General features: G+C 37.6%; 1 protein-coding gene and 1 non-coding gene across 2 annotated transcripts in view; one reads left to right on the top strand and one right to left on the bottom strand.

The window, feature by feature from the left end:
- DCHS2 (dachsous cadherin-related 2) overlaps positions 1-12,254 on the top strand; it is a 73,530-nt gene that overhangs the window by 55,217 nt on the left and 6,059 nt on the right. The window contains 5 exon segments of the mRNA XM_074147883.1: positions 730-840; positions 3,045-3,256; positions 4,759-4,910; positions 7,708-7,838; positions 9,477-9,763. Coding sequence (XP_074003984.1) covers positions 730-840; positions 3,045-3,256; positions 4,759-4,910; positions 7,708-7,838; positions 9,477-9,763 — 893 coding nt within the window.
- Positions 11,171-11,277, bottom strand: LOC141465148 (U6 spliceosomal RNA). Its single transcript, XR_012463277.1, has one exon. It is a non-coding gene; the product is annotated as a U6 spliceosomal RNA (small nuclear RNA).

The raw sequence follows: 12,254 nt of genomic DNA, 5'->3' as shown, positions 1-12,254 counted from the left end.
AGCAGGATACTGTAGTCTGTTCCACATTTTTCCTCTAATCCTGTTTCAAACAGGATTTTTTTTCATTTCTCTTGTATTCTATATTAAATCATTGCTCTTTCCATTGAATTTGGATTCTGCTTGAATTGACACATAGCTATGCACGTAGTTTCATCTTTTCATTCTCTCTGTTAGATGGCTAATTAAAATTTTAAAGAATATTTCATTTCAAATGTTGTTTAAAAATCCAAATTGAATTCAGATAAATGAAGGATAAATAAACTTTTTATCGTGATTCAGGGGTAACATGCATTCCTATGATGCACAAAAGAAGGACTATTTTCCTTAAAAGAATTCATGAAAAGGTAAGATTTAAATGACCAAAGACAGCATAACCTGAATAAAAGGAATACATATGACTTCAGGTAAGAGGTAATTCTATTGGTACATGGGAGTTTGCAATTAGGAAAAGTTAAAACTCATCCTTTTATTTAAGCAGGTCATGAAATTATGATCAGATGAGTAATTTACTGGGCAAGGAAGGATTGTCAGTGCCTTGCCTATGAAGTTGTAATACAGTGAAAGTCATGGAGGAGTTGTTTTTATTTGTCTACTATTTTAATTCATGAATAAGCAGCTAGCCTAGTATACAGGAGTTTGGCTATGCATCTGCTATTCATCACAGTAATATAAAATTAGCATAAAACCTTCTAAAGTGGACATGATGAAAATGTCTTATTGCTTCCATAGGTACACCACTTCTAACTGTAGAAGCTTATGAACACAAACATACAGGAGAAAACATAAAATACAGCATCTTCAGTGACAAGGAAAACATATTCTCCATACACCCCACTACAGGTACGTTTTTATAAATATATTTTTTTTCAATTCTCTGTGTGTAGCTTAAAGAGTGTGGTCTCCAAAATATAGCAAGTTCCTAACACAAGAAGAAGGGATAGATTTCTTAGAGTATTACTCTCCTGTTACATTCGTAAAACCAGGGATATGGAGAGACCTGCACTATTGTAAACTTGACATGGAAAGAAGTTGTACACCACTATACCAGTTTCAAATGCTCAGTTCTGATTAACTAATGTTCACCAGGTATTTGGAGTTGATAAACTGCTGCTTTGTGATCCAAGCTGAGACTCCATCTTGTGTCTCATCATAAAGTTGCCCAAAAACTCAATAAACATAATCCTTCAAAATACTCCTAATGTAGGGAGCATTAGACCCTTGTTGAGTTTAATGCTCTTTGCACTAGGCAAACCTTGACAAGTCTGAAAGTCATGTTTGTTTATTTTTTTGGTGATTGTATTTGTGTTCTGCAGCAGGTCTGTGTTCACCTGCTCCTCAGTGAGGAACTTCTGATGGCAGGAGAGTAGTGTGTTCCCCTTGTGCTTTTACGTGCTCTCATCTAAGGCATGTAAGAAAGCATAGCTTCTCTGGTTGCCTCTCAGCTCCTAAATATCTGCAGCAAAAGAGTTTGCTTTCTGAATAGCTGGAGTCTTTCTGGGATGGCATAGACACTGTCAGTGGTTTTCCTTGGAGTCTAAATAGGTTGTACGCTTAACAAATGGCTTTCTCCCTGAATTCCTGGAGGCTTTAATTTCTGATTATTCTAATGTATCCAGGCATCAAGTTGTGTACTCCTGTAAAGTTACCATGTTTGATGCTGATGGACAGTAAAAATAATTTTGTTTTTTTTTAGATGAGGGGCACTTAAAGTGCATATACTTGATTTCCAAGTCCTTCTTATTTCACTGAAATAAAGCTGGAAAGATTAATCTTAAAGAACATCTTAGAGCCAGACAAGTTTATGCCCAGAAAGTGAATCTTCTGTGGTATCACCTCCAAAAAAAAGGAAAAAAAGAATCAAAACAAATTTTCTTTTTTTTTCTCAAGCCAGTCTGAAAAGAGTTTACATGATGTTTTTAAGAGTCTCATAAGCACTGTCTTCACAAACGATCATGGAATTTCTATAGCAGTGGATGTCAAAAGTCTTCTTTTGAGATACTTGAGCCATTGAGGTTACTTCAGTTTCCTTTCTTCTGAAACCTGTCTTCTGTTTCTTAGAAAACATTATTTGAAGTGTAGCCCTTCAGGACTTCTTAAGAACAGTTCTTACCTCAGCATTAATTTCAACACCAGTAACTCTCTACCCATTGTTTTTACAGCAGAAGTATTTTGAGCTATATCGATGCCCTTTCTATCTTAGCTATTCTAAACAGCCAAAGGTGTGCTCTACTTGTCTTTTCAAGTGCTGATGTTAATTAACCCCATTTTGGAGAAGATTTTGTGCTATTTTAGGGGATTTATTATAATGTAGAGTCATATAAAGCATGTAGGAAGTGACCCAAAGACATGAACTAATCTGTTGTCTGACAGAGAAAAGGAATCAGCTCTGCGTAAATAGACAGAAGTTCGTCTATCGTGTTCTTAAAAACCTCCAGTGACAGTGATTCTGCAAACCTCCTCAGTAGTCTGTCTTGGCAGTTGGAAAGTTTTTATTCATATTTATTTGAATGTGTATTGAAAGAATTTAAAATTATTACTTCTTTTTGGTAGAATAACAACTGGAGGGAGGTGGGGTGTGCTCACTGCATCAGAAGTCAGTGTTTTACCTCTATGTCAGTCAGATACAGAAATTGGTACAGCTATTGCCTGATTTGGGTACAGATGGAGAACTAGATGTGGCATTCTCAGATGAGGACCCAGAGTCTCCTCAGACACAGGTGCCACATGTCAAGGAGCACATGGCACACAGCCAGTTTCTTCCTTTCTATCCCTCTATGAGTCAATCTGCTTTGTTTTAGGACATTGCCAGTATAGTGGCTGGTCAGTGAAAACTCAGCTGTCTGAGATTTGTACAATAACTAGCGTGCAGGGGGTGATGTTAGGTAGAGGAAAGACAGGGTGGGAAGCTTGCTGCAATTCTGTCGTGTTCAGTGAAGGAGACCACAAACATTAGGGATTTCATAACTGCATTTGTGGGTGTTTTCTCCTGACTACGTAAGGCTTATATTGATTTATCTGATTTTATTTTTATTGTAATAATCCAGGTGCAATCACAGTAAACAAGCCAAAGTCTCTTGATTATGAAGTTAAGAGTAAAATACATCTTTCAGTTTTGGCTGAAAATAGCTTGAATTCAGCACTCTGTGGAGTGACAGTTTTGATTCAAGATGTGAATGACAATGTACCTAAATTTGAGCAAAGCTGTTACAAAGTGTCAGTATGGGAAGGCCAAAGTCCTAAAACAGACATTTTACAGGTAAGTAGAAATATATCTTCCAAAGCCTAGTGCTGTACTTAAAAAGAAGTTTGATTGATCTGTTCGTGACTACAGTCCTGCTAGGTCTATTCTGGACTACTGTAACTCTGCAACTTAAAAATTGAGACTGGGGTTCTTGATGTTGCTACTGCTGTGCTTGGGTATTTAAAATATTCAATGATATTTTTTTTTCTAGACCACATTTCTGATCTTTCATTGGGGTTTGTTAAGTCGAAAGAGAACTCTCTGTCTTCTTAATAGTTGTGCAGCTGGACTTCAAAATTTTTTTTTTTTATTTTTTTTTGATTTTGTGTTTCTCTCTTCATAGTTGAAAAATACCATACAAAGCTGCGGTTCTGGTTACAATATAGGCTGGGTCTTGCATTAATGCATCTACTGAAAGGGCTATAGCAATAAAAAGAATACTTTCAACTCATCAGACCAGTAGAGTCAAACCCAAGTGTTCAATTTAAAATCTGATGCCTAAAGAGCAGCTTGTCTCAATTTAAATGTGCAAACACTTCTTCCTCTGAATGGATCCATTCTCCAAAAGTGTTTCCAGCTGGCTGTGTTAGAGCAAACGAAGACATCAGTTGGCCTAGAAGAACACATAATTTCCTCAGTACATGTTCTTGCATTGCAAGTCAGGTCACAGTGAGGGTCATGTCAGGTACTAAAGATATTCCTCCTCTAGAGAATAAATAAATGGAAATCTACAAATGCCTCCAGGGCAAAGTGATTAGAAACTGATGGACATTGTATTTAGAGAAACATATGTCCAGGAATGAAGAAAAATCAAAAGGCAGTCAACCCAGATGTGTAGTCAAAATTTTATGACAGAATACATTCTATTATGTTTCCTTTATTCAGTCTGACTAGTTGCCTCTGCTATGGTTTGGATCCTGTACTCATTATAATGCTTGTGCAGCAACCAGAAAAATACAAAGACAACTCTTTGAAGAGTCAGAGGGGTCTTTGAGAAACCTGTTCACTGCTGTTGCATGTTATTTATTCTTTTGGGTTTATAGCTTTCCTCTGCCTTTTTTACATTTTCTGGTTCATATTTTAAAAAGTAATTAATGAATTATTCTATGAAAGCTCTGAAAACTTAATAATTTAATTATACTACCCTTTGTCCTTTTGTACAGCAGTAATACTGGGGCAGTCCCAGACCCCTGAGAAAGTGCATTTTTATGCCCTAAAAAGAGACAGCATTCTAACAGCAACCTTTTAGTAATATAAGCAGTGTGAAATGATTACATTCAGCCCTGGTGCTTTATGTAGCTGAATTTCAAATTACTCGGGGAAAGGATTCATGCACATCCTATTGCAATTCATGAGCAGATTTTGTCACCTCACGTGACATGTTTGGGACCAATATGATTATTTGCTTAAATCTGTGCAGTTGAAAGGAAAGCAGCCAGAAACTGTAGTATAAGGGTTTTCTTTCTGCAATCTTATTCTGCCATTTTGAATTAAGCCTCAGTTTTGCTCCCAAACAGGTATATGCAACTGACCTTGACAGTGGTCTGAACGGAGAAACTGAATACTCGATTTTATCTGGTAATGAAAATGCAACATTTCTAATTGATTCAGCACGAGGGATTTTAGCAACTAATACAGTCCTAGATCATGAAAACACTTCATCTTACAGGTTTGTATGCAAGGGTCTTATAAAAGCGTATTCTTCTTTTTGTTGACTTTAACTTGAGGTTGCTCTTGTTATGTATTTTATAGTTTTCTCTTGATATTCATTACCCACAGAGGCTGGGTACAAGCCAAACAGCACTGAAAACAGCACTAAAGCTGCCCATTTGTACCATGGATTCTTGTGTACTTCTCAAATTTAGGGGAAGAAATATAGTCTTGTTTAATCAATGGCAACACTTACTGATATAAGTGAGTGTGATAATTTGCTATAGGAATGGTGAATTTTAGCTTATTAAGAATGGTACAGCTACTCCCTCTCTGGAAGCTCTCAAACCAAATCCAAGAAACAGCGACACGTTCTGTTCTTTAATTAGAATATAGTCCAAATTTTCTTCTCCATAATCTGATAAAGATGCTTCTGTAAACTGTTTAAATCTTTAAGATGTCTTGTATAAAGTCTTAATTTTTTCCTGTTTTCCAAGAACCTGTGAGTAAATATGATTAAGTGGACATAACAATTTTTCTTTACAGATCATGCCATAATTGGAATTACAAAGCAAATAAATCATGCCTTGAAGAGAAAATATGAGTATGCAGATTCATTAATACTCCCTTTTTATGTGTTACAATCTGTGCAAAAAGCAGATTTCTGTGTATGTGTCTCAGAAATTACCTTTTTTTCTTCCCCTTTCCCATATGGTTGTGGCATCAGTTATAATATTTGCAAGTTTTCTTATCCTCTGGGGCCTCAAAGTTTTAAACAACCAATCAGAATTCTTATGAACCAGAACAACTCTTAGAGAGCCACATCAAGAAGATCAACAGAATATGATTTTTTTTGGTAAATATCAGTGTAATTTGATAATAGTGTCCTAAAGGAAATACTTTGTTTTAACTTAATATACAGAACATTTCATTTGGATTTTATTTTTCAGTTTTTCATTGAATCGAAAACATCAGTTCTGATTTTCAGATATTTAAATATAATACATTTTATTTGTAACTAGTACTTTAAAAGAATGCCTAGAATAAATCCTTCAAAGGAAGGATGTTTACTGCTGATGAAGCGTTGAACATGTAAGCCTAATAATTCTCATATCTGTCTTTAACTGGGAGCCTGATTTATTTCAGTATTTGTGTTGGAATTCTAGCCTTTTAAATTGACCATTTGTTCGAGGAATCTGAAGCTTCATATTCTTTCTCTTTATTAATATGCTTTAATCTGTACATTGTTAGGTGAGAAGTGAATAGCAAAAGAGGCTTTCAAAACTGTTTTCCTGTTTAATTTCAAAATATTACCACTGGTTCTTTCAAACTTGCAAGGAGTTGTTTATTTTATCTAAATTGAACATTTTCATCCCCAGAAGTTCTAAGTCCCTTATAATAGGAATTATAATGAAAGTGTTGACAGAGCCTTAATTTTAATGCCTTGGCTGAAATGTTTCTATGAGAGTTTTTTCCTGAAACCTTAGAAAGTGATTATTTTTAGTAAAATATTTCCATATGTATACCTTACCAATATTCATTCTAAAAAAAATACACTTTCTATATGAAATTATATATGGTCACTGATTGAATACTAGCCTACAATTCAAGTTATGTGTTCTGTCGGTGACGGAAACCACAAGGACACCCAGAGCAGAACTGGTGTGGTTCAGGAATGGAAGCGCTGCAATCCAGGACTTGAGTTTATAGCCCTGCTATTCCATATTGTCATGTGGACGTTTAGGAAGTAATATCTATTTGACACTTTAAACAGAAGCTGTGACTTAGAAAACATGAGAAATAAAGCATTCAGAAGATGTGCAGGGAGACCCAGAAAATATGGCGCAACATGCAAACAGTTGTTAGTACGCAAAGCCTTTAATTGAGATGCCAGCCTTTGACTTTATATCCTTTCACATAGCTTGATGTTTTCTGTTTTTCATCTGTTCCTTTCTTTAGAACACCTGTTGAGTTAGAATTAATTTTGAATTCCTTTCTGGTTAGTTTTAATAGCGGGGAGGGGTAAAGTCTTCCAAATTATCTTTGCTTACCATTAACATTTACTCTTTATTGTTAGGAAGCTAGTTCCCACAGAGTAAACATCCTTTTATCCCTGTTTATCACTTTGTTATTTACTGTTTTCTTTGCTACATTGTTTGTGGAAATCAAAAGGTTATTAACAGAATCTACTAGCCATCCTTATGCAGGTGTAAAATGGCAGCATACAGGGAAACTCTCTTAATCTGACAGTGAGATTCTGATCCCACTAAAATCAGTGGGAACTTTGCCATTGTCAAATGATGCATGTATTCTGCACACAATTCTGCAAATGTCTGCAGACATTTTGGTTGAATATTACTTTGGATGTTTTCGTCCCAATTTTGACATTTCTGTTGTCGCTTTATAAACAACAAAGAGAGTCAGGTTCCTCCAAAGGACAATTTAGTGCTTAAATTTTAATCCCTGCTCTGAATTACCAAGTGGAGAAACGTGTCGTATTTGAAAGAGTCTTGCTAGCTTGCTTAACCACTTACATTTGGTATGAAATTTGGTGAAATGAATACAGATGAATATTTCCTTCTCTTCATATGATTTTGTTATGTTTTTACCACCTAGAATCTCCTGGACATTTTTACTGCAAGACACAATAAATGAAACTCTAGACAGTCAACCTTACAGAAAGAAAGGTGGAATTTAGGAGTTGCAATGTGGAACAGAAAGGGCTAATCTTTTTGTTTGTAATTTTTCTTTTCCCTTGGTGGATAATTCTGTGATTTCTGACCTGTAGTGACAATTTCTGCTTCCTTTAATTGTAGGTTGGTTGTACAAGCTGCTGATAAAGGAAACCCCAGACTTTCTGCTACGAGTATTGTGAAGATACAGGTGTTAGATGTTAACGACAATGCTCCAGTTGTTCAACCACTAGGTGAAGTGGAGGTCCCAGAAAGTAAGTGTGATGGTACAGCTAAGTTTTAAGATTGGGATTTGTCAAACAACAGCAGTGCTCTTGGTGATTTGTGTAACCAAGCAACTGTAGTAAAAAGGATAATGGTTCATATTAATACTGAAATGTCAAAGTAAATTGTGATCTGCTTTTGTTCTCAGAGGCATTATTCTTAATCTTTAGACATTGTGTTTAAGAATAGTTTGGAACAAAAACATAGGCAATTCAGAAAGAGGAAAGCAAACTCTGCAGAAATACATCTGTAATCTGTTCATTTTGGACTCTAGTGTCATCTTCTTCAGATGTCTTCAATTTCTGCTTTTCTCCAATAAAAATACTTGGTTCTAAAACCAGCATTGCTAGAAATTAGACATTTTGAACTTCACTGTGATGAAAGAAATAATTTCTGTAAATATGAATGAAGCTTTAAAATGCTCCATAGCTTGATCCAGTTGATGATCATGAAGAGGAAGACCCAGGACCTCCTGAATTCTCACCCAGCATACATCTGTTATGTTGTGTGACATTAGCTCAACATTTGCAGACCTTGAGTCTTAACCCTAGTATTTTCAAATACAGGCATCATACATGTGATGCACTAATATACACAGCAGAAAATTTATTAAGATTTAGGTGCTGAAATTCCAGTACTCCTGTTAACAAAAGATATCAAGTCTGTCTTTCTAGTGAAATTTTTAGCCTTTCCTAATCTTAACTCCTACTGATTATAACAAGTACGGGAGTCATGGATGCACAGCAGCTGTAAACTACTGGCTACTTGTTTAGATTTTTGTATTCTGTTAAAGACCACTTGCTTTAGGACATTGTACAACATTTTTCACAGAATCATAGAATGGTTCAGATTGGAAGGGACCTTAAAGATAATCTAGTTCCAAACCCTCTGCCCACGGGCAGGGACGCCTCCCTCTAGACCAGGTTGCTCAAAGCCCTATCCAACCTGGTCTCGTTTTTGAGGTTTAATGCCCCAGGTATGTAAACGGGAAATGGTTTCATTTCTGTTAGCTCCAGGCTTTCTTACATGATCACTAATAGGTTCTGTTTGCAATCCCTGGTACTGTTAATTTGGCACATGACATAAGCTTTCTGTATCCAGTTTCTCAATCTCATAGGACTATACCTTGAGCTCTTAAGATTTTTGTGCCATGTAGGTCTTGATGGAGGTCTCATTTCTCTCTAGTGGCCTTCTCCTTCTTTGGAGAAGCTTCAGAATTGCATTTGCTAGCCCTACGCAGACCAGGGTACTCTGATGCTTCAGTTAAATATTCTTGTGGAAATTTGTGCCACTGTTAAATAAACTCATGTCACCTAAATGCTTGTGGAAAACCATGGAAGTTCCTGTTGCTGGTGAAGAAACAGTTATGCCTACACTGGATTTGGGAAAGCTTAAAGAAAACCCAAATTAAAATTGGGATAAAGCAGATACATTTGAAGAAATGCACTACTGTTTCTGTAGCATTTCTGGATATTGATCTTATTCTAAAACACAAAGTCAAGATACGCCAAAAGCTAATACAGAAAGATTACATATGTCTAAGATTCAATATTACAAAATTGGCAAAATCTTGAGAAATTTTAATATCCTCTTTTAGCTATGACTTATTCTGAAAATTATTGTTTCAGATGCCCTGCCTGGTTTTATAGTGACTCGGGTGTCAGCAAGGGATGCAGACTCCAGGCCAGCACTTCAGTTTGGTTTTATTTATGATGATAGTCCTGGAATGAAATTTGCCATCGATCAACACACCGGTGTAGTCACAGTGGTGGAACCATTAGATTTTGAAGAAACTGTTGTGTATAAGCTGAGAATCATAGTTTCAGATTCTGTACACCAAACAGAAGCAGAACTTACCATCCTTGTTTTGGACATCAATGATAACCCACCAGTGTTTACTCAGGATTCATATCAGGTAGGAACATGGCAAATAGACAACAAACATGTGATGTCTTTCCGTATATGAGGATGAATAGTAGGAGTGCATGTTTATATTTGTCTGAAAAATGCATTTGAGCACTGGGAAGGAAGGTCTCTGCAAAATATTACTGAGCAGAAACAGAACAGAGAACTCTTCTGGGAAACCCTAGCCCCTTCCTAGGAATTCTGCTAAAAGGACTGAGGCAATTATTCAGTTTTCATGTTTGTGGCTTCTGACTTCAGAAGGAAAGTGGTGTGAATGCTAGCTGTACTCCATACACCATACATTCATCACTAGGAGTTGCTGGATATAATCCAAACTAGTTTGGGGAGCAGGGTCCAGTGTTTAGAACTTCCTTCTTCTGAGAAAATTTTAAACAAGTTGGTACATTTATTCTGGCTCTGTTACTATGGCATGAATTTCTTCATTTTCAGTTACACAATTTCACAGAGGTGTAGCATATGGCCCTGTGGTAAATTATGCACATATAGTTTCTAATGTGTAACCCTGCGATATAGCAATGGCACTCCATAGGGAGTGAGAAATATGAGTTTTGATCTCCTCAACATTCCCTGCTTAGACTGATAAGGGAACAAAGCTCAACTTCTGGACTTCTGGACAAGCATTTGAACTGCTAGACTGCTGTAAAAGTCAAGGTGTCCAACAATGTTTTGAACCAAAGGTGTTTTGATAACTATGGGCCACTCAAATGATTAAATGAATTGGAACATATAAAAATAGAATAGACTATTTCAGTTGGAAGGGACCTACAACAATCCTCTAGTCCAACTGCCTGACCAATTCAGGGCAGACCAAAAGTTAAAGCATCTTGTTAAGGGCATTGTCCAAATGCCTCTTAAACACTGAAAGACCACGTCTCTAAGAAGCCTGTTCCAGTGTTTGACCACCCTCACACTAAAGAAATGCTTCCTAATGTCCAGTCTAAACCCCTTCTGGCCCAGCTTTGAACCATTGACACACATCCTATCGCTGGACATCAGGGAGAAGGGATCAGCACCTCCCTCTCCTCTCTCCCTCCTCAGGAAGTTGTAAAGAGCAATGAGGTTGCCTCTCAGCCTTCTTTTCTCCAAACTAGACAAGCTCAAAGTCCTTAGCCACTCCTCATAGAACATTCCTTCCAGCCCTTTCACTAGCTTTGTTGCGCTGCTCTGGACACATTCAAGGACCTGAACACACTTCTTAAATTGTGGGGCCCGGAACTGTACACAGTATTCAAGGTGAGGCTACACCAACACTGAATACAGCTGGATAATCACCTCCTTTCGCTGGCTGGTTATGCTGAGTTTGATGCACCCAGGATGCAGTTTGCACTCTTGGCTGCCAGGGCACACTGCTGACCCACATTAAGCCTGCCGTCAGCCAGCATCCCCAGATCCCTAAAAAAATATGGAACACTTCATGAATTGGCCTATCATCCTTGCACAGTGGCCATGCTAATCTTCTCTGTATCGTTCCAATTTTAGTATATGTGCTGCCGAAGTGAGCACAGTGTCATCCAAGGCTCTCAAGGGTAGGCTGCCTAAAGGATTTTGTCCTGACTTCATCAGCCCTAGGTCTTGGGCTAAGGCCCAGCATGTGTAATAGCTTGGAGTTAAGGTTAGGGATGGGAGAGAGACAAATCCTGGAGCTCCAGGTGAAGTTAGACTGCAATAAGACTGTCACAGGAAAGGTGAGGCTGTCAGAGGAGGTGTTCCTTAGGACTTGTTTGTGTGGGGCTAGGCTGTGGGGCTTGGGCTGAGGCCCAAGAGAGCCTAGAGCAAGGATCATTCAGCCTGGAAAATAGAATGCTCAGGGAGGATCTTACCAATGTGTGTGAATACTAGTGGGGGGAGTAAAGAAGACAGAGAATCTCCTCTGTGGTGTCCAGTGACAGGACAAGATGCAGGGGGCACAAACTGAAATACAGGAAATTCTGTTTAAACATTAGGAAGACTTTTTTTTTTTTTTAAACTCTAACAGTGACTGACTACTGGTACAGGTGGCCCAGAGAAGTTGTGGAGTCTCCATGCCTGGAGATATTAAAAATTCAACTATGTACCCTGCTCTAGGTGACCATGCGCTGAGCAAGGGTTGGACAAGATGGCCTCTGGAGGTGCCTGACAGCCTCAGTCATTCTGCAGTCCTGTGAACTGAGCTGTTTGCTTGACTTGGTGCTTTTCGTGTGTGGTAGATGTGCTCAGAGCCAAAAAATATGAGGCACCACAGAAGACTTGGATTTAATAATGCTTCATTTATAAATCTCAGACATATTTAGTCAAGAAATAAGTCTAAATATTTGGCTTAGTAAAAAAATTTCAACCTCTGAGCATGTGCAGGAACAGCAGTTTAGCCACTTAGATAACTATGGGAGAGACTGTAGGTACCTGTGAAACTTTCAGGTGCCTGAGTTGTCAGGATCTGTGTAAATTGCCCACTTAAACTCACAAGTCTAAATTCTGGGAAAAAAAGATGCACTGTTAATGTT

This window comes from Numenius arquata, chromosome 5 (genome assembly GCF_964106895.1).
Source record: "Numenius arquata chromosome 5, bNumArq3.hap1.1, whole genome shotgun sequence".
NCBI classification, from domain to species: domain Eukaryota; kingdom Metazoa; phylum Chordata; class Aves; order Charadriiformes; family Scolopacidae; genus Numenius; species Numenius arquata.
This window is presented reverse-complemented; position numbering and strand designations above follow the sequence as displayed.